We start from the raw sequence: 22,761 nt of genomic DNA, 5'->3' as shown, positions 1-22,761 counted from the left end.
AGTTGGGGTCTTTCCCTTCCAGGAATTTTCCTATGGATCCACCTTTCCACTGACCCTTGAGTTGGAGGTGGGGCTGGTTCACCTGGGCTTGAGATTCCTGAAGGTTTTACTGAGTGCAGTTTCTCTGGCTGGCCAGTAGGAGGTGCTGGTTGTCCTCTCTGGAGTGTCTGTGACCTTAGTTGGGAGGCCTTCTCCCTTTGGCCAAAGGCAGGAGTTGGAACTATTGAATTCTTTTGCCTTCAGTCAATGGTGGACTTTACCCTGGCCTGAGGCCATTCCTCAGCTGGGCTGGTTCTTTTGCTCACACACCTAGGCCTGAGGCAGAAGTAATTTGCCTTTGTTTGAGGAGAAGACTCTGTGCAATGGAGACGTGCCCTCAGAGTTTCTCGGACCTGAGAAGCCTAGGGATGGTGTCTGCAGTTCTCCTGCACCAGAATAGTTCCCCCAGCCTGGTCCCAGAGCTCCAGGGGGACAGCACCAACACTAGTGCCTCTGCTTCCCCGTGGACCCAAGCCCCTTTTGTACAGCCCCACCACTGATCCAACAGGTCCGCTTTTGGGCCCTCAGACTCCTGGTTCCAATTCAGCTGTTAATCTGGCTGATCTGGGGCAGATCCTCCCTTGGAGCCCAGACTCACCCACCTGGATTCATCCAAGGCTGCTGTGGGAGACAAATGCTGAGGTAGCTGTTCTTCTGGCTTTTCTTTCTGGGTTTTCTGGATTGGAATTCTTTTAAGAGGTTTGTTTCATGTGATAGATGGAGAAGAGATCAGGAGACTTTAGAACTGTGCCTGTCTTCTCTCCGCCATCTTGGCCGGAAGTCCCACATAGAGCTTTTTTTTATATGTCCTTTTCCATCTAGCCAATTCTGTTTTTTAAAGGCATTCTTCTCTTCATTTCTCTTTTGGATTGCTTTTTCCATTTGACGCAAATTGGTTTTTAAGATTTTATTTTCTTCCGTATTTTTTGTATTTCCTTCACTAAGCTGCTGACTTGGTTTTCTTGATTTTACCACATTGCTCTCATTTATCTTCCCAATTTTCCCCTCTACCTCCTTTACTTGATTTTTCAAAATCTTTTTTGAGCTATTCTATAGCCTGAGACCAATTCCTATTTTCCTTGGAAGCTTTGGATACAGAAGCTTTGACTTGATCATCTTCTGAGTGTATTTTGATCCTCCATGAGACCAAAGTAATTGTCTATGGTAGGATTTTTTTCTTCTGTTGTTTGCTCATTTTTTCTAGCCTATGACTTGATTTCAACTATTTGTTAAGGTGGGGCTCTGCTTCCAAGTGGAGGATGCATTGTCCCAAGTGCTTGCAGTTTTTGCAGCTATTTTTCAGGAACTTCAATTCCTCCAAGATCTCATGAGAGACTGTGACTGCTCTCCAAGCACTCCTTTATGTCCTGAACTGTGAGGAGGGTCCCTACTCTTCTATGGCAGTAAAGCTCCTTTTCCTGAAATTAGGGCCCTAGACTGCAATCTGGATCTGAGTGTGGGCAAAGTTACAGAATCTTGCCTCAGGGATAGCAGAAAGAGACTCTGCAATCTTCCTCAACCCCTCCTTACTATCCATGGATGGAGTGTTCTGGAAGCAGAGCTGCGGGAAGACTCCAGGCCAGGTGGCTCCCCAAGCCTGCTCCTGGTCCTTTGGAGCTTGATCTGCATTGAGGCCTGTTCTGGACTAGGTTTCGTGCTCACTCTGATGTCCCCACTGACCTTCCAAATTGTCCTTGGCAATCCCTGGACTGAGAAGTCTGGAAATCCCTATTGCTGCCACCGACTCAGGCATCTACAGGGACCCAGGCACCCTGCTGGCTGTCCCTAGATGATTGAAATTTGTTTGCTCCTGCATGGCCTGGTCCAGGCTATACTGTGGCCCTTTCTAACCTCAATGTAACAGACCCTTCCAATGGATCTTCCAAGTTGTCTTGGGTTGGAAAAGCATTTCATTCAGTCTTTCTGTGAGTTCTGCCACTCTAGAATTTGACTACAGTCATTATTTAAAGGTATTGGAATTTTCTGGGGCAGAGTTCCCAGAATTTTCTGGCTTCTCTCTGCCATCCTGGCTCTACCCCCAATAACCTGTCATTTAAAACAACCTTTCTAGGGATATTTCCAAACCAAACTCTAAATAGAAATAGTCTCAAGCCATTTCATAGAAATGCAGCCTCATTTGGTATTATAATCCCTAATTGTGGATATTCGTTTTTAATTCTAACAAGCTTTTAAGCATATTTGCAGGACATTGAATAATTTAGGTTTCCTGTTAAACATCACCAGTTATTGGTCTTGGCATTGGAAAATCATTAGCATCCAGAAAGAAGAAAATCAGTGCTGTTGGTGTGAGGCATGACATTACAAGTTAATAATTTTTTCAAACTTTTCAGGGAAGAAATATGGAAGACGAAACATGGTCAATCACTGAAATATGGAGGAATTTCCAGGACAATCCCAAAAGAATGAAGACTTGGAGCAACCTTCATAAGCTCATAGAGCAGTCATGACATTGAAGTCTAACCATATACTGAATTTTTGGTATAGAAATTTTATGGCCTGTCTGTTTCCCATAGTCATTTAAGGCTGATATTTCATTATCTCTACTCTTTTCCTCAACCTCTCCATCCCTAAATGGAAAATTGCTAAATTAGATCATTGTAAAGGAGAAGATAAAGTGTTTGATTTGGAGGGAGGAAGACTTGGGTTCAAATTTTGCCTGAGATACTTAATAGCTGTGTGACCGCAGACAAATAATTTAACCTGAGATTTAATTTCTTCAGTTATAAAATGGTGCCAGTAAATATTTACATTTGCTTCACAATGAGACTTCACAGTTGTGAGACCAAAAGAAAAAAGTATGAAAGCACAAATATTGTTACAGTTTTATGCTTTTTTGTGATTTCTGAGGAGTGAATCTTGCATGACAGAAATAACTTTCAAAGACAGAGGAGATATCCTGATGTTTGTGCACTTTTTATTTAATCTTTCTGAATCAGTCAAATGTAAATAGAACAAATAATTAAATTCATTATATATCTTCTACTAGTAATAAATATATAATTTTCATAATAAATGGCAAACTGTATGAGGGCAGAAACTATGTCACATTCAAATGGTGTAGCTTCCTCAGTACTATCATAATTATTTTGAACATAATAGGTGCTTAATAAGTGTTTATTGAATTAAGGAAAACCCTGGAATTGTTTCTATACTGGTCTGGCTTTAGAACCCCACTGAGGGAGAAAGAATGTCTAATATTGTTAAACTCAGGATCTCTATACTAGGCTTTAGTTTGTCCTAAACTCCTCAGGTCAAAAGACATTAGGCTTGACTTGTTCCTTCTCCCATTCACTGGTCAGAATGGGCATTCTTGGTTGTAGATTATTTGCAGTTGAATTTAACCCTGTACCCCCGAGTTGACACAGTAGATCTCAGTGTCTGCTAAACAGCAAATTGAATTCTTCAAACTTTATTCACTACATCTATTTGCCTGTGATCTTTCTGGATAGAACAGGATACCATCAGAGGGTATTTCTAAGCCTTCTGTGGTAATGGTGCAATGTCTAGAAGGGGATGTAAACACGAATCATCATCAATCATATGGCAAGATGGAAACAGCTAAAAGAAGTCTCCAGCCCTACTTGAACATGAATTTTTGACAGTGCTATGTGGCATTAACTTTGTTCCTCCTGTAATGAGGACATTTGACCCTGGTCATAAATGATTCACCACTGGGAAGTAAGTGAAAACCCAACATTAAAATTGGGGTAACTGAAGCATATCCTAGATAAGGGCACCTATTTTGCTGCTTGAATTTATTTTATTCTAGTTGATATATCTTGATAATTTCAGCAGAGTCATAATTTTTTAAGTACTGTTACAAATATTTGATGAAAAAGACTGAACAAGCAACATCGCAGCAAGTTGAAAGGAAAATGCAAGGAATCAGCTGTACGTTATAGAGATTATGAGCTCAACTGGCAAAACACTCAGATATAGCAACCATCACAATAGTGCCAAGCTAGACCTTACTTGTGCCTATCATATAGAGGTGGGACAAGAACAAGTACCCCCTATTTCTGGCTACTTCCATATACCAAAACAGATCCCTTTCATTCTTGTCCTGGGTCATGCCACCTCTTGACTTCTGTTTGAACTCCTGGATATATATCTTGCTGATCATGCCTATCTTTGTGTCTTCTGGAATGCCTGCTCCATAACTCATCTTCAACTTCTCTTTCAGATTTTCCATCTTCTAGCACTCACTGAAACCTGGTTCCCTCCAGATAGCACTGAATCTCTTGCCAGTCCTCCAAAATACTATTTTTTCATATATATATACATATATATATATATATGTATATATATATATATATATACATATATATATATATATATATTTATTGGTCATGAGGGAAAGTAGATACTCCCCATTGCTACTGCCAGATTCTTTCTCTCTACTGCTATTACTCAGCAACATCTCTTTCAAAGTTCACACCATACAAATTTTATTACCAAATATAGCTTTTAGTTGTTGTTACACGTTGACTGTTAAGGTATTATTTTTCCTTCCTCAATGAGTTTAGTGCCTAGTTCAGTCTTCTTTTTGATTCCAACTCCTGGTCTCATATTAGAAGTTTTCAATAAACATTTGACACTCACAATACTTTAAATTTTTATTTCCTCTATCATCTCAATCTCAGCTACACAAAAGGATGGTAATTGTCATGATCTTGACATCACAAATATATATTTTGCTTCCATGTATATTAACTCCCAAATTCCTTTATTTGATCATCCCAGTATTCCATACTTTTTGTGATTCCTGATTCTATTTTTCATCGTTACTGTGAATACCAATATATCTATTCCTCAATACTTTTCTAGGCCATCATCCTTGCTCTGATTAAATTTTCTTCTCTGCTCAATCTTGACCCTTTGGTGAACCAGTTCTGCTCTACAGTATCTTCTATTCTTAAATCTCTTGCCCCTTTGTTTAAGTGCTTATCACATGTTCCCAAGCACTAACCCTACTTTGCTCTTAATATACGATACTGAATGGAGCTAGTGAAAATCATGAAACTACTAAATAGGCAAAGTACAAATTTATGTTGCCTAATCTCAACTCACCTGGGCCTTCACTGCAAGGCAATCATTTTATTTCTCCTTAATTGATTATTCTACTCACTTTAATGGCTATCCTAAACCTTACTTTAATTCATAAGCCTCCTGTGGAACCTCTTGTACTCTCTCTCATAGGTGAGGAGTTCACTAAAAGACATTGAGACCATTCACCAAGACTTTCTCTTTCTTTTCTTCATTTTATATCCCCCTGACATCACTTACTAGCTCTCACATTACTTCAATCTCTCCAATAATGAGACAGTCCCTTTCTTTGCCAAGTTCAGTCCCACTATGTGTAATTTTGATCTCATTCACCCCCATCTACTCCAGCATACTGGCTTCAATATTATCCCTGTACTCTCTTTTATCTTCATATTCTCCCTAACTTCTGGCTTTTCTCTTGCTGCCTAAAAACATACCCATGTGACCGCCATACCTAAAAACCACCCTTATTCCCATTAGCTATTGTTCTATATTCTTCTCTCCCCCTTAGATTATGATTAAATAATATGAGAAAGTCTTGGTGTCTTTTCTAATTCTCCTCTCATTATCTCCTAAACATTTTGCAATTTAGATTTTTGGCCTCACTCATTACTCAAAATCCTCTTCAAAGTTATAAATAATCTCTTACTTGCCAAAATTAATGACCTTTTATCAGGCAATGGCCAAGTATTCATTAAATGCATATAGCCAGGCACCATGCTAAACTCTGGATAAAAAAAGGCAAAAGAAAATTTCTGTTCTCAAAGTTTTCATCTTAACCTCAGTTGACATTTGAGTACTTTCTCTTTTTGAATAATATTTTTCACTGGTTTTCATATCACTTTTTTCCTGGCTGATCCTGAAATTGTCTATTATTGCTAAGGGCAGCACAATCTTCCTTGTCACTCAGGCTCATCACCTCAGTCATCCTTGATCTTTTAATCTTTTATTCACCTCATTTATCTACTCAGTTGCCAAATCTTACAGTTTCCTTCCAATATATTTCATCTATCTTCTCACAGACTTTCACCCATTTTCAAGCCCTAATCTTCTTTTTTGCTTCAATTATTTTATTGGCCTTCTAATTGATCTCTCTGTCTCAAATCTCTCCTTATTTCTATTAATCTTCCATACAGCTATCAAAGTAATTTTTCAAAACATAGGTCTGACTATGACATCTCCTTCTCAGTAATCTCCAGTGGCTTAAGTGAACCACTTTTCAACATTTAAAGTAGTTTACAACCTGGACTCTTTCTGCCTTTCCAATCTTACGTATTTGGTTTCTCTATGCAATCTATGATTCAACTACACTTGTCCACTATCAGAGACATGCAGGAACCAGCTCCTACTGGCTTGTGGATTGTTAAAATTTTAATTTAAGAATTCATACTTGGGATAGCTAGAGGTGGTGCTATGGACAGAGTGCCAGGCCTGGAATCAGGAAGACCTGAGTTCGAATTTGGCCTTAGGTACTACCTAGCTGTATGACCCTGGGCAAGTCACCTTTTTGTCTCAGTCTCCTCATCTGAAAAATGATATGGAGAAGGAAATAGTAAATAATTCCAATATCTTACCCAAGAAAACCCTAAATGGGATCATATAGAGTTGGACATGACTGAAGAATGAAACAACATTTATGCCTTGTAATGGGCAAATACTATAAACCAGGACTTGATTTATTGTTTTGTGATTGGCTGAACTTAAGAAACTGATGGAGAAAAGTCGATATTGTAGATAAAATTTGAAAGTATGTTAGGTGTTTTCTGTATCTCTGTGTATGATTCTCTATTTCCTGGCTCATACCTTGTACTATTTGTGTCGAATATTGGAATTCTCCCCCTTCTTTATAGGCCTCTTATAATCCCTCATTCCCTTTTAGACTCATGTCAAATTTTCTATGGGAAGGTTTTCTTGGTACCTCAGTCACTGGTGTTTCTTATTATGTATTTGAGAATGTCTTCTCTGTATGAAGCTATTTATATACAGGTTGTCTTTCCAATTAGAATACAAAACTTTTTGATGACAGACTGTTTTTGCTTTTTTTTTCATATCCTCAGAGCTCAGCAAAGTGCTTGGGTCATAATAAGCCTTAATGAATGTTTGTTGATTGAACAAAAGAATTCAAGTAAAGGAAATATATATAAGGCAGAATGAAAGAAAAAGCCTCTTTACATATCTGGAACTAGAGTCATAAGTAGGAATTTTTTCCCTGGGACAAATTCAGGGGGAACGTTTGCTTGGTGCAAAGCCTAGTTGACATTGTAGTCATTCAGACAAAGGGGTAATCTATTCTACAAAAAAAACCAGACCATGTTTCTCAAACACTTGAAAGGAAGTAGATAGGCATGACTATAGGGGAAAATAGTCCTCATGAGAGGGAAGTCTTAGATATGAGATCTGGAAGTGGCAACTCAGAGACCAGTCATCTCATGTGAAATTTTGAAGGACTGCAGGGGAAGAAAGTATGACTAGGTTAACCTTTGGGAGAAAGCACCACACATCCCATCTCTATTAGAGTTCAGTTCACTGTCCTATTTACTTACCAATTCTTTTTTCTTCATGCACTCCATGAGTATTATGAAAAGATGCTGAGCTTGAGTTCGAGTATAGGTAAATGTTTTCTGGATGGTAACTAGCAACTGGTCCCTCAAAGATTCATTAATGAGGCTGAAAAAAAAGAAACATAATTAAAACTTAGGCTCAGCATTCAATTTATGGTAATAAATGAAAAGTTAAAGGATTAGTTGTTTTCATCAAGAGCTATAGAAAGTTAAAAATATAAATTTGGAGAAGGATATAGTGGTGGGGAAAGCAAAGTTGTTGAATGGAAAACAATACACTGCCTTTGAAGCAACAATGTTTCACCTCTGAGGTTAGATTTCAAAATCCATTCTGTCCATGGGTTGACAGAAAACCATTTAGTCTTCCAACTATGAGGATTTCTAAATGAAAGCAGGCATGGGGATTTTCCATTTGGATTTTGATTTCAGCTGGGATCTCCGTTTGAGTTGAACAGTCAATGAGCCAGCTGGACTAGGGAAATTTTTTTTTAAAGTCATAATTCTTATGTATAATAAGAACCTTTTGGTAATAGATTATTATGATAGTACCCAAAGATGTTTAAGTGAAGAACAAAGTTGTTTGTCAGGCAGGCCTTTGGCAAAATTGTTTACAGATATTTTTAATGTGAGATCTATTAACTTATTTTAATAAAATATTATAACAATTATAATTGAATTGATTTGAATTGAATTGATTTCTTTTATGATCCTATGTATTTTATTTTATGCATTAAAATTTATTTCTGAAGTGTCTAGCATGCCAAAGGGACCATGACACAAAAAAGATTAACTATTGGTTTAGAAGGATGCTTGACTTGTTTTCTCACCCCCAGACCTTTATATTTCCTTTCTCTGTCCTTTTTATACAACTTCAGCAACATCCCCTTCTCCCCTAAAGGTATCCACATCCTTTCTTTAGGTTTTTTTGAACTCCTAGGAAAAGATTCTGAAAAAAGTAACATACTATGATGGAAATTTAACCAATGTTTAGTTCTCCCTGGAGCAGCTGTATTTTTAATTTTTTCTCTAAAAATGAAATAGGATGATAGGTCTTTCCCTCCAAGATAGCATAGAAGATGAAACAGCTGATTCCTTCAAGACAGAAGGCATATGACGAATCTTGAAGCGAAAAAGGCTATCTATGTTAAAGGGAGGACAAAGGCACAAAAGGAAGGAAATCTTAATGTTTCTAAGGACTCTTGGAAGAATAACCCTGGGATAAACAAGCTTGATCACTATGCTATCAAGTTTTCCTTGGTCCCTGGGTTTGCTATGAAATAGACTCAGGATACCACTGGTATAGTGGATATCAAGGTCAATAAATATTTTGTCAAGCAGAAGTTATTTGATATAGATGTGGCCAAAGTTTTCACCATGAGAGAAGGTCTATGTCTGATTTCCTCCTGACTATGATATTTTAGAAGTTGTCAGCAAAACTGGAATCATCTGAGCTTGTGATGGACTGTTTAAAAAATATTTACTTTCACATTAATGTAATAGTCTTGCTATAAAAGTAATCATAATTCATCCTTTCCCCACAAAGATAGAGAAACCTCAAGAAAAATAAAGTGAGAGTAAAAGAAAAAAAATGTACTACAGTCTATGTTCAGATACCATCAGCTCTGTCTCTGGGTTGAATTGCATTCTTTATCATAAGTCCATTAGAGAAGCTGCTTTAATATTTTTTTCCATAGTTGCTATTGCTAGCTGTATTTCCCTCCATCCTACTCCCCCCTACTCCCATGTATTCTATTCTCTCTCTCCTGTCAACTTGTCCCTCCTCAAAAGTGTGCTGTATATGACTACCCTCACCCATGATCTTCCCTCTCTTCTATCACCTTCACCACCCCCTCCACTCTCCCTGAACCCTTTCTCCCATCCCTTTCCTCTCCATTTTCCTCTAGGGTAAGATAAGATTTCTATATCCTGTTGAGCAAGGATGTTAATTCCTCTCTGAGCTACTAATGAGAATGAAAAATCACTCATCCCTCCTCACCTTCTCCTCTTCCATTTCATTGCAAAATGTTTTTCTTGACTCTTTTGTGTGAAATATCTTAATCCATTCTCCCTCTCTCCTTTCACTTTCTACCAGCACATTCCTTTTTTTGCTCATTGACTCCATTATTATACTATATTAACCCTCATATTTAGCTCCCTCCTTGCCATGTCTATATATGCTCCTTTAACTGTGCTAATAAATGAGCAGGTTCGGGGAGGCTAGGTGGTGCAGTGGATAAAGCACTGGCCCTGGAATCAGGAGTACCTGGGTTCAAATCTGGTCTCAGACACTTACTAATTACCTAGCTGTGTGGCCTTGGGCAAGCCACTTAACCATGTTTGCCTTGCAAAAAAATAAATAAAAAATAAAATAAATGAGCAGGCTCATATGAGTTATCAGTATCATCTTTCCATGCAGGAATACACATTAAATCCCTCATAATTTGCCCTTCTTTTCCACCCTCTCTATGCTTCACCTGAGTTCTGTAATTGAAGATCAAACTTTCTGTTCAGCTCTGGTCATTTCAACAGGAAAGTTTGAAAGCCCCTTATTTCATTGAATATCTATCTTTTCCCTTGAAGGAAGATGTTCATTTTTGCTGGATAGTTGATTATTGGTTGTAATCCAAGCTCTTTTGCCTTCTGTAATATCATATTCCAAGCCCAATGAGCCCTTAATGTAGATGCTGCTAAATCTTGTGTAATTCTGACTGTAGCTCCATATTTGAATTGCTTCTTTCTGACTACTTGTAATTTTTCTCCTTGCCTTGGGAGTTCTGGAATTGGGGGTATAATATTCCTTGCAGTTTTCATTTGGGGTTCTTTTTAGAGGTGGTTGGTAGATTCGCTCAATTTTTAAAATTCTCTTTGCTTCAAGGATATCAGGGCAATATTTCTGAAGAATTTCCTGAAAAACGAAGTCGAGGCTTTTTTCCTAGTCATGACTTTCAGGTAATCCAATAATTTTAAAATTCTCTCTTCTGGATCTGTTTTCTAGGTCAATTGTTTTTCCATTGAGATATGTCATATTTTCTTCAAATTTTTCATTCTTTTGGTTTTGTTTCTTGATTCTTCACAAAGTCATCAGCTTCCCTTAGCTGCTTTACACAGATGGCCAATTCTGCTTTTAAAGATTTTTCTTCTCCTCATTGACCTTTGGACTGCTTTTTCCATTTTACCTAAACAAGATTTTTAAGATGTTATTTGCTTTGGTATTTTTTTTTTTGTATTTCCTTCGCTAAGCTGTTGACTGGGTTTTCATGATTTTCCTGCATTGCTCTCATTTCTCTTCCCAATTCTTCCTCTACCTACCTTACTTGATTTTCAAAATATTTTTTGAGCTTTTCCATGATCTGAGAGCAATTCCTATTTTTCTTGGTGGCCTTGGATATAGAAGTTTTGACTTGATCATCTGAGTGTGTATTTTGATCCTCGGTGGGACCAAAGTAATTGTCTATGGTCAGATTCTTTTTCTTCTGTTTACTCATTTCTCCAGTCTATGACCTCATTTTGATGATCTCAAGCTTTTGAGTGTTTTTGGGACACCCCCCCTCACCCTGGGACCTTAATTCTTACAAGGTTGTATGGGAGACTCTGACTCTTCTCCTGTCCTGTGATCTGGTCTGTGGATGACCACAAGCATGCCCTTATACCCTGTAGTGTGAGGAGGGTCCCTGTTCCACACTGGCACTATGAGACTCCAGACTGTGGCCTGGAGCTGAGCTTGGGCAGAGCAACAGAGTCTTGTCCGAGGGATAGCAGAGACACCTCAACAGTCTCCCTTGACCCCCTTACCATCTGTGGGTTGAGCACTCTGGAAGCAGCTACTGGGTGGTGCCACAGACCTGCTTCTGGTTCCCAGGCTGAGTCTGAACTGAGGCCTTAGCTGCATTGGGCACCGTTGTCTGGTGCAGCAGAGTTTTCTTGCTGACTTTCCTAGTTGTCCTTGGTGATCCCTGGACTGAGAGGTCTGGAAACCTCTCCTGCTGCCACAGACTCAGGCACTCCTAGGAACCCAGGCTCCTCTTGGGCTGTTCTTGGAAGGCTGGAGCTGGTCTATTCTGGTGCAGTGTGGCCTGGGCTTCTTTGTGGCTCTTTCTAACCCTGGTGGAACAGATCCTTCCTCCAGGTGTCTGGGACTGGAATATTGTTTCACTCAGTCTCTTTTTGAGTTCTGCTACTCTAGAATTTGGTTGGAGTCATAATTTTAAGGCATTTGGAGTTTCTGGAGGAAAGCTTCTGGGAATTCTTGCCTCCATGCTGTCATATTGGTTCTGCCCCCTTGTGATGGATTTTTAGTAAATTTGTGGAAATAAGATGTTTTATGAGGTGGTTCCCTACTATTTGACTTATTAAATGTTTTCTATTTCATATGTACTTCAGTTACACTAAGATTTCTTTTTTATTTTAGGAAAGCAGCACACAAAGGTCAAAATACATTATCAAACCAAAACTTAAACACTATAGACCCCTTGTCAGCATCCTGATTTCCTACACCTGCCATCAAGTGGCTATCCAGAAGCATAATGAGTGTAGAGACAGAAACTTGGACTAGGATTTGGCAAGGCCAAAATTTGAATCTCACTTCAGATTATGAGTTCGTTGATATCTAGGACGTTTATCTTTTTATTTCTTCATATCTCCAGTGCTTAGGGCAATGATTGACCCTATGGAGGTGCTTAGAAATGCTTATTGACTGACTAGCAAATCATTTAATCTTACTTGGCCCCAGTTTTTTCATCTGTAAAATTAGGATGAGTAGAATGAGAATGAATAGTGTATTTAAAATTTTTGCTTCAGCATACAGGAAGAACTAAATTCAATCTATGACATATATTGACTGTATGATACTGGTCAAGTCACCTGACTGGTTTCCTCACAATAAAACAGGGTAGTTAGGAGGCCTCTAAGATTTTTTTCAGTTCAGGATTCATGATCTTATGAGCCTTGCACCAGGCTTATATTATAAACATTTCTAATTGTCATACTTTACAAATCTTGAACTCTGTACCCATGCTGTCATAATTTTATGAAAATTTTCTAAGTTAAAATAGCCATTTATGCATTCAGTTTTTAAAAATTTTTACTAGAATTTGTTTTCTTTGTCTTCCTGCTTAAACATGAAAATGACAGCAAAAATAGTAGAAATCTAATTGAGGAATCTGAAGTCCAGAGACAGGAAATGACATGGCTAAGGTCAAGCAGGTAGTTCATAACAGATGCAGGACTACTAGAGTCCAAAACCCCTGTTTCCTATTCCCATGTTCTTTCCTAATCACAATTATTATTGCTTGCCATTTCTCTACTTATAAAACAAAAAATTGTGATGTTCAACAAAGCCAAAGGTGGCTCCTGGTCAGGAGTAAGTTTTGTGTGACCCTGTCTGCCTCAGTTTCCTCATCTGTAAAATAAGGAAAATAATAATGCCTGCTGGTTATTGTGGTGGTCATATGAGGTAATATTTGTAATGAGTAATTGGCACAATGTCTTGCACCAGGCCATATTTATTCATTTTTCTTCCCTCCCTACTTCTACATTACTCTTTCCTTCCCTACTCCCAAAGTCCCTCATTGTTTTCAGAGAAAGACTCTTTAACATCCTAATTATACCAGCAACATATGACTCTTTAAGATGAGGTTCTTCAGTGACCAATTAATGATCTTCTTCAAGATGCCACAGGTGTAACTTTTCTAGTACAGACTGATTGTGATACTTGAATTGATGATTCAGCTTTATGACTGCATTTTAACCTGAGCAGGCTGAGCTTCCTGTCTAGGGGCATCATGAGAGACTGGGCCCCTAGTAAGGCATTTATTCAATTCAACCATGCCCTTGTTTTTGTCATCTAACAAAGATAAATAAAAGAGTACTTCTTTTCTATATATTTCCTTCTTTTTCCTTCTATGGACTACTAACTAGGTTTAAATTACATGAATATCATCCTCTCTATCTTGCTCTCAGGATAGGGACAATACAAACTTTTCTAGGCTGAAAGTCATTCTTGATGTTAATTTTTCAAAACTATTTATGAAGCCCAGAAGAACTAGAAAGAACTATAGAAACCAACACTCTCATTTTAAGAAGAGGGAACTGAGACTAGTGATCAAGTGATTTGTCCTCAACAAATATTTCTAAAAATCTATATACAGTTCTATAAATATCTATTCATATCTTGTTGATCGACTAGTTCTTATCCTACATTATTGAAGAAGACCAAAATGACATCTATTTACATGTATGTAAATGTATCTTCACATATATATATATAATATGTATATTAAATTCCATGTTTCCAAATAGCACTAATCTTTTTATATTTTATTGTATTATAGTATAATATAATTTAGGGCAAGTAGGTGGATAGAGTGCTTAGCCCAGAATCAGGAAGCTCTGAGCTCAGTTCTGACTTCAGACACTTCCTTAGCTGTGTTATCTTTAGACAAGTCACTTAATCCTGTTTGCCTCCATTTCCTCAACTGTAAAAGAACCGGGAGAAGGAAGTGATAAACTACTCTAGCATCTCTAGAAAGAAAACTTCAAATGGAGTCACAAGGATTAGGATGTGACTGAAACAAATGAACAACAATATTATTCTTTTAGCAGGGGAAAAATAGGGAATCGATCTGTGAGTTTACTGATGCAGGTAATTAAAGGAATTCTCAGATGAAGGAACTCCTTCTTGCCAATGCAGGTTGGAACTTCTCACCAATTTATAGTTTTAGAAAACTGCCTAGATCATTGAGAAGTTAAATGATTTACTCAGGGATGGCCACTGTGTATCACATGGCCACCATGTATAGAGTTGGGACTTGAATTCTCTTTCTCCATTACATTATTCTGTCTTGGTATCATTTTAAGATGTCATATTTCTCCCATTAGATTGTGAGCTTTTTGATAGGAGGAGTCATTTTATTCACTGTATTTTGTATCCCCAAGGTCTGGCATTTAATATCATGGTCATTGAGGGACTGATAGAGTGAAACCATCACATGAGAAGCATAGCATATTTTTAGTGAAATGGCTAAGGCATTTGTGATTGGGGGAGACCTATTAAAGCATGAGCTGTCTCTGAAAAACTTTTTCATTTTTATGCTTCTTTAGGAAAACTGTTTATGCCATCCATGTCTCCACATTTGTTGGCTGAAATATCAGTGAAACAGAAGGGCACTGGGCTGCATCAATGAGTAACAAATGGTAACAGCAGGGTGAAGAATCTTAACAGGACTGCCAAGGCCATAAAAATGATGGTACTCCAAAAAGCATTGTGTATTAAGAGGGTGAGAGCCAACAGATTCCTTTTGCCAGCTATGTCCCCTGGCCTTGTGAGTAGGAATTGAAACCAGAATATTATCATATGGTCTCTGTACATCTTTGCTAGTCAGGTCAATGAAAGAAGTTCTCATGTCCAAGGTGACATGAAAGGACGGGATTAATGAGAATGAGGCAGCAGGTGAAAGAAAAAAATCAAGCTTGTCTTGTCTCCCTCATGTGTGTTTTTTTTTAAATGAAAATCTACAATTCCTGGGCAAATCTAAGTGTATTTATTATAGGAAGATGCTTATTTTACTTGGATTAATGAGAACAGGCTAGGTTTTAGACTGATAGGTTCATAGATTTTCAACTGGAGGTGACCTTGGGGGCCATTTAGTTTAATTTCTTCATTTTATAGATTAGAAAACTGATAATGAGAGAGTTTTTGTATTCTCATGAAGAGAATCTCAGATGACATCTAGCCCAAATCCCTCATTTAAAAAAATTCTTTGCGAGGCAATGGGGTTATATGAGTTGCCCAAGGTCACAAAGCTAGGTAATTTTTAAGTGAGGCTGCATTTGAACTCAGGTCCTCCTGACTCTAGGGCCAGTGCTCTATCCACTGAGCCACCTAGCTTTCCCCCAAATCCCTCATTTTATAGATGAGAAAACTAAGGCCATGATTTTTATATTTGCATGGATTTGTAAATAGAAGGGCTCTCAGAGGTCATGTCTTATAATTCCCTCATTCTACACTGGCCCAAGGTTACTCAGTCCTAAAACTCAGCACTTTTAACTCCAAATTCATATGAGTGAGAGATAAATGAAGTAAAAGAGGTAAAGGGAACAGGGACAGGACAAATTTTTATGGAATGAAGATCATTTTTACTCTTGATACTTCAGAACTGTTTGCAAGGTCAAGTCAAACTAGAAGAGACTACAGAAATTAAATAGTCCACCCCCCCATTCTGCAAATGAAGAAATTCTGAGCTACTGAGGCTACAATCAGCTCTTCTCACACCTATCTAATCAATCAGTTGCCATCTTGCATGCCTAACTCTACCATATGTCTCATATATGTCCTTTCTTTTTATTTACATGATTATATCCTTAGTTCAGGTTTTCATCACCTTTCACTTCAACTAATGCAATAGCTCAAGTTCTTTCCCAGTTCACTGTATCCTTCATAAATCTGTCAAAAGCAGCAATATTTAAGAGGTAGCTAGTTGGTACAGTAGATAAGAATGTTGGTCCTAGAGTCAAGAAGATCTGAATTCAAATATAGCCTCAAATACTTTTAGCCATATAAATGCTAGTTACAATTAAGACAAATAAAGTCATTTTCAATAAACTCAATTCCACTATGGCATTTCCTTACTCAATAAATTAAACTCTTCTGTTTGAGTCTTAAAGTCCTTCATAACCTGGCTATGTTTTCAGTCTTTGCATACCTTATTCTCCTTCCTCCATTCTAAATTAGCCTTCATTCTCTTTCTCACATTTAGCTGACATTGCTTCTCCCATCTCTAAATCTTTGCTCTGTGGCTGTCCCCCATGGCTAGAATGCATTGTTTCATTTCCAGTTCTTAGAATCCTTCTCTTTTCCTTCATGATTCAGCTTATGTAGCACCTTCAATAGGAATCCTTTCCTGATCCCTGCTAATATCCCCTCCTTATCTTGTATTTATTAACTTTGAATTTATTTATATTTATTCTAAATATTCTCAGATATTTATTCACCAGCTCTCCTGATAGAATGCTTTTTGAGAGGATGTATTATTATTTCATTATTTATATTTAGATCCTCAGCAAATACCTAGGTCAGAGTCTAGTATAAAGTGAGTACTTGATATATGCTTACTACTTGAATGATTGCTCAAGGTCATACAAATAATTTACCAGAACCAGGATTTAAACAAGTCTTCTTACTACTTTATCACCATATATCACTGCTTCATACTCCATCATCCTTTTTGCTTATTTGTCAATATGTCCTATTTTTGGTTCTCTGTGTGGTCACTCTTTTTAAAATATATTTTTATTGAAAACTTTTGTTTTCCATCACCTTAATTTCTCCCTGTATTCATCTCCTATCTAAAAACTAAACTATATAGAAGTGACTACTATGTGCAAGGCATTGTACAAGTTGCTTAAAATATTCATGTAACAAAGAATTTGTTTTTAATGAAAAAATGAGAAAGATAAAATCGTATTTTTTTTTTACTTTGGAACTTGGAAATTCCCTAAAATCTGGGGAAATTCCATTTCTTGGAGTTGATTATGTTACTTTCCAGGTTTTTCCCACTTCTGTTGCTGAGCTTAAATCTTCTTCATTTGCTTTGTGATAATTAGAAATCAGTGGATATTGAAACTGATCCATTTTAGCTTCCCCTTTGGGGCCACTTAGATTAGCACTTAAAATTGCTTGACACCAGAAACCAGTAATCATATTATTTATAGTTTCAGCCCTTAAGGGGGAGGACTGGGGGTTGACAAAATCGTGTCTAATGACTGTAACTATTAATTTGTTGTTCTGTATGTAGCATTGTTATTCCTAGCATACCTCCAATTAGAGAACTCAGTAATTTAGGAAATGTAACCTCTGGAGTGTGAAAAGCTGTATACTAAATACATTTGTTTCTCCACTGAAATATTGTACTTAGATCTGGGACTTATTAGATGAATCACAATGCTATTTTTTAAAAACAGGTCATTGTTCATTAAATACTGAGTATAACTAATAGCCCTGAACATGGTTGGTATTTGTGTTCTGCTCCAACTTAGACAATATCAACATCATCACCCCAGCCTACACACCCACGACAAGGGTTTTAAATGCCAGAGGAATGATTTCTCTCCCTCTCTCAAATAAAAAAAAAAAAAGCAAAATAGATAAATGTGTTTACAATTCTGAGATAACCTGCTGGGTTCTTTCACTAGTGAGAAAATTAAAAAAAAACACAACAGGCTGAGGTTAATGGTTTTAGAGCTGAGGAGGGAAAAAAGAGCCAGCTCTCTTTTATCTTATGCAGTTGTCATCAGGGAAAACTGTGGGTTGTCTTTAAGTATCAAGATTCATTAATAACAACTCACTTTGGGATGAATAGGTCATCTTCCTCTGAGGGGTATCAAAGAGCTTTAAATAAAAGTAATTAAACTTTACCTTCACTGGCATGGGGAGTTTTCTATGCCAATGAAATCAAAGATCTTTTCCTAATCTCACATTAAACTAGACATTTGCTTGAGGACAATCATTTTATTAGTTTATTATTAGTTTAGCAAACTCCCAGTAAAACTTTCTCCACTAGTAAAGGTTGTCACTCAGTATATTACAATCATTCATTCATTCATTCATTTTTAATTTTGTTTTTTCAATTTCACAATTTTTCTGTCCTTCCACTTCCTCCCCCATTCAGTGAGAAGTCAAGAAATATGATACTTATTATACTGCAATTTACAGTCTCAAGATAGTTACCCTGGGGAAGAGATAAAGGTTAAGTTACATGCTCAGGGACACAAAGTCAGTGGGTAACAAGAGGCAAAACTTAAACCCAGCTCTTCCTATGATGCCAGTTTTCTACCCACTAAGTCGTGTTGCCTCTAGGATAGATATTGATTGCTAAATGGAAGTGAAAGGCAAAGAAAAGTTGCCATATTTACCCAAGTACACTCATCATGTAAATCATCTCACTGTCCTCCTTGGGAAATGAATGATTTGCAAATGAGACAAAATAGAATAATGTTAAAACAAATACAATATTATTTCATATGACTGCTTTGGAGAGAAAATGAGGAAATGAATAATGTTGGGAACTGAGAGTGGATGATATTCAAGGTAGGGAGTCATCCTTAGGTACAACACATTTGCTGAAGGAAGAAATGAAGGAAAGAAGGAAGGAAGGAAGGAAGGTAGGTGCTGTTTAGAAAAGGTAGAATGGGGCGGCTAGGTGGTTCAGTAGATAGAGCACCAGCCCTGGAGTCAGAAGTACCTGAGTTCAAATCTGGTCTCAGACACTTAACAACTACCTAGATGTGTGGCCTTGGGCAAGCCACTTAACCCCATTTTCCTTGCAAAAAAACCTAAAAAAAGTAGAATGTCTCAGTTTATAGAGGGCTCACTGAGGATTAGAAAGAGCTGTGTTCAAGTCTGATCTCTGACATAGACTTTTTTTTTTAATTATTGTTGTAGTCATATTTGACCCTTCATGGACCCTTTTGGGATTTTCTCTGCAAATATGGACAAAAGAGTGCTTTTCCATTTCCTTGTCCAACCATTATGCAGATGAGGAAATTGAGGCAAAAAGAGTCAAGTGACTTGCTAAGGGTCATTTAGTTAATAAGTGTCTGAACTTATATTTGAAATTTAGGAAGATAGTTTTCCTGATTCTAAGCCCAGTGCTCCATAGCATCACCTAGCTGCCCTGAGGGACTTAAGCAAGTTATTTATTTCTCTAAGTGCTCTAATCAACTTCATATCAATTGAAGATTTCTGCTGCAGGAAGAAATTTACCCACACAGAACACAGATGAAATCACAGGTCAAACACAATGGGGGGAAAAGACACATTTTTAATGCATGCAAATTCTCCTCTCCAATTTTTACCTTTGGCAAAAATTTACATTGTATGTGCTATAAGGATAACTGAAACTAACTCATTGGGGCACAATTTTCAGGGAGCACAAAGATGTGACCCAAGGATGTGAGAGGATCAGGGTTATAAAGACAAGCCCAAGTTAGCTTCTGCTACCTACCTATGGCCAACTTGCCTGCTGAATGAATCATTAAGTACATATTAAGGAATTAGAGATTTGAAAATTATTCTAGATCTTTCTTTTCTAGCTCTTGGAATTCAGTTATTGCTCATGGCAGAGTCTGAAGTTTGGGAGCATCTTTGGCCACTCTTTGATAGGCTTGAAGTAGTCAATATACCACAGAACAAATACATAGAAATTGGTATGGCTACAGCTTAGATGACCATGAGGAAAGGACAAAGAAGAAAAGCTCAGAGTCTCATGTATGTTCAAAGAAAGCAAAGAAAAGAGTGGTTTAAAGGCAAAACTCTACCATAAACAGCATTATGCTGATAATATTCAGATGAAAGAGACAATCAAGATACATGAAAAGAGAAATACCAAGTAAAAGAATGATGAAAAAACTCCCTAAGGAGCCTGTTAGGCAGAGAGGGACAATACTGAGCCAAAGTTCTTTCCAACATGATTAAATAGAAAAGGAAAACTGACAAATGGGAGGTGCCTTTGCCAAAAGTTTATGCCCATGGAGAAAGGAAAGAGGAAGAGGAAGGCTTGGAAGAGAATGGAAGTCTTCTTTTTGGGTATGTCTTAACTTGAAAGCCATCAAAATATGAAAGATTTTATTAGGCCAATGGGTTAAAAGACTCATGCAATCATCCTAACTTACAGGTACTTTTTACCTACCCATTCTTGGTGTGAAGATGAATCCCTTCTATACACTACATACAACTTTGGGTGTTATTACCAAATGGACTGCCATGGAAGACTGAGTGGACTGGGCTTTGTGACAAGAAGGCAAACTTATCTGGGGAAAATACGCACAGGGTTGTCAACAATTTAGAAAATGAGGGATGCACAAATGCTGTCATGCTTGTTTTATTGAGTGATTGAATGAAATTCTACATCTTTATATTTATTAAGGATTCTACAATATATCAAGAAAATCAATACTGTGAATAACCACAGAACAAAACCAAAGACCTAGCTGTGCACATTTGATGTTCATGATTTGAGGTTACCACCAGTTTTTGAGTGGTAATAAAAAAATGCTTGTATCTAGAAAAGAAGAAAGTGATTCAAGAACCTTTGTTATTAAACAAGCAGAGAAGACCCAGGAACCTTTCATATGCATGATAGGTTACTTGTCTGGTTGTGAATGCAAGGCATACTATATTGACTTATAGCAAGGAGTTTAATTTAAGTGGTCTATGAACTTTTACTAGTGATTTCAATATAATTGTGGTTTAATATATTTTATTTTATGAATTTAAAACATTATTCTGAGAAGAGGGACATAAACTAAATCAGTTTATGGGTCCAAATTGTGGGAAATGGTTTAGAATCACTTAAAGAGTCAGAGATTTGGAACAATGAGGGTCATTAATCCAACCATTTTATAGATGAGTGAAAGTTTAAGTGACTTGTCCAAGGTCATGAAATAGTATAGTTGGGATTTGGACTCAGGTTCCCTGGCTCTAAATTTGGCCTTTTATCACTGTATCAGGCAATTAGTTAATGTAACAGTGATACTCCATTCAATATACTTCCTCCAAATGGAAATCTAATCAGGAAGTCTTATAAATGAAAATTATTATTCTGACCTTTTAGATTTGTGAAGTCTTCACTTAACCATGTTTATGAAAGTAATGCTTATTTCTTCCCTTAGCTGTCTGTATTTGCTTTGTACTATTCACTTATTTAAGCATCTGTATATAGTTGTAGAACATTTTTCCCTACCAATGCAAATTAATATGAAAGCCAAAAAGGAGAGTATTAAAGGTCATGTGGTATTAATTTTTTTTCTTTCCTAACTTCCTGATTTTCATTTAAATGCCCCCTGTTTACTCCTTCACCTTCAGAGGCTTTCTTTTGCAACACTTGTCTCTATTAAAGATTGTACAAGTAATAAAAAGTTTTAGAAGGGGTACACTGAAGGAGCTTTTAGGCATGTGCTTGGCTGCCTATACAATAATTTGCACTGGGTATTTTTGAAGTGAGAGAACGGCGATAGCTTGTGGCTTCTGGAAATGGGGACAAGAGATCATCAAACTTTGCTTGGGCAGTTTTGTGGATGTTGTACAATTTCTTCTAGTTTGTTACTTAGGCTACAAGTGAATTTTTTTACTTTCTTTTGAAGCTGGGAGGAATGATTAAAATTTTAGAAATTATTCAATTTATCTATCATATTCATGTCAAGTTGCCCATCATATTAATTTCTGGAAAAGTCCTTTTAAAAAAATAAAACATTTGCTTTCTTCTCTAACTTTCTTCTCTAACTATTCAAATGTGAAATGTGAAGGTCCACTCAAAATGAAAACCAAATCTAACTCTTTACTGCAATACAAAACTTTGCATATATTAGCAATTTCTGTCTTTCTCTATGACTGTCTGTCTTTGTTTCTGTGATTTGTCGCTGTATCTGTCTCTGTCTCTCATACATACCACTACCAGCACTACCACCACCAATAACAATAACAACAACAACAACTTCAGGAAGACCTGGATTAAAATTCTGACTTTAAGCCTATTAAATATAATACCTATTAAAAGACTGGAGGCATGCTAGAGGAAGGATCAGAGATACACAATTTTGATAAGAAAAAATAAATAAGGTAATTTGGGGGGGAAGGTTCCCAGTAGCTAGAAGGTGAAGGAAACATTAGAAGACTGGAAGGGTTGATTCTCTGCTAAATACTATATATAAGATAGGCCACTATTCTGAAAAGGAAAGCAGGAAATTAAAATACATACATATGTGTGTATAAATACAGGTAATTCATGATTCTTGGATGTAGAATTGGATTCATATAAACTTGCCTTCTTTACTCTATATATTATAAAACTAACCCTGCCCTAATTTCTTTCCCAATATATACTATGTAGGGTCAGCTTTGTGCTTGTGTAGAATATTGAAATGCATCCATTCTGTGACTTCAGGAATTAAACTCTCTACACCACTTATTTTAAGGGCACTAGAAATGCTACACCTTCCAAAATACTTCAACTAAACTTTTCTCAAACATGTAAAATTACTTTAATAAGGGCACTCTCTCTTTTCACATTTTAGGTGGTTTAAGCCTACTTCCTTAGGCAGT

The 22,761-nt window shown here is 37.1% G+C and overlaps 1 protein-coding gene and 1 pseudogene across 3 annotated transcripts in view; one reads left to right on the top strand and one right to left on the bottom strand.

The window, feature by feature from the left end:
• Positions 1–22,761, bottom strand: part of TRPM3 (transient receptor potential cation channel subfamily M member 3) — a 385,211-nt gene that overhangs the window by 225,865 nt on the left and 136,585 nt on the right. For all 3 annotated transcript variants that reach the window (XM_074206394.1, XM_074206395.1, XM_074206392.1), the window contains exon 6: positions 7,650–7,773. In XM_074206394.1, coding sequence (XP_074062495.1) covers positions 7,650–7,773 — 124 coding nt within the window. The remainder of the gene's footprint in view (positions 1–7,649; positions 7,774–22,761) is intronic.
• On the top strand, positions 13,448–20,849 carry LOC141503237 (ribosome biogenesis protein NSA2 homolog pseudogene; annotated as a pseudogene).

Source organism: Macrotis lagotis, chromosome X, assembly GCF_037893015.1.
Source record: "Macrotis lagotis isolate mMagLag1 chromosome X, bilby.v1.9.chrom.fasta, whole genome shotgun sequence".
Taxonomy (NCBI): domain Eukaryota; kingdom Metazoa; phylum Chordata; class Mammalia; order Peramelemorphia; family Peramelidae; genus Macrotis; species Macrotis lagotis.
The sequence above is the reverse complement of the archived record's forward strand: the minus strand, read 5'-3'. Positions and strand labels throughout refer to the sequence as shown.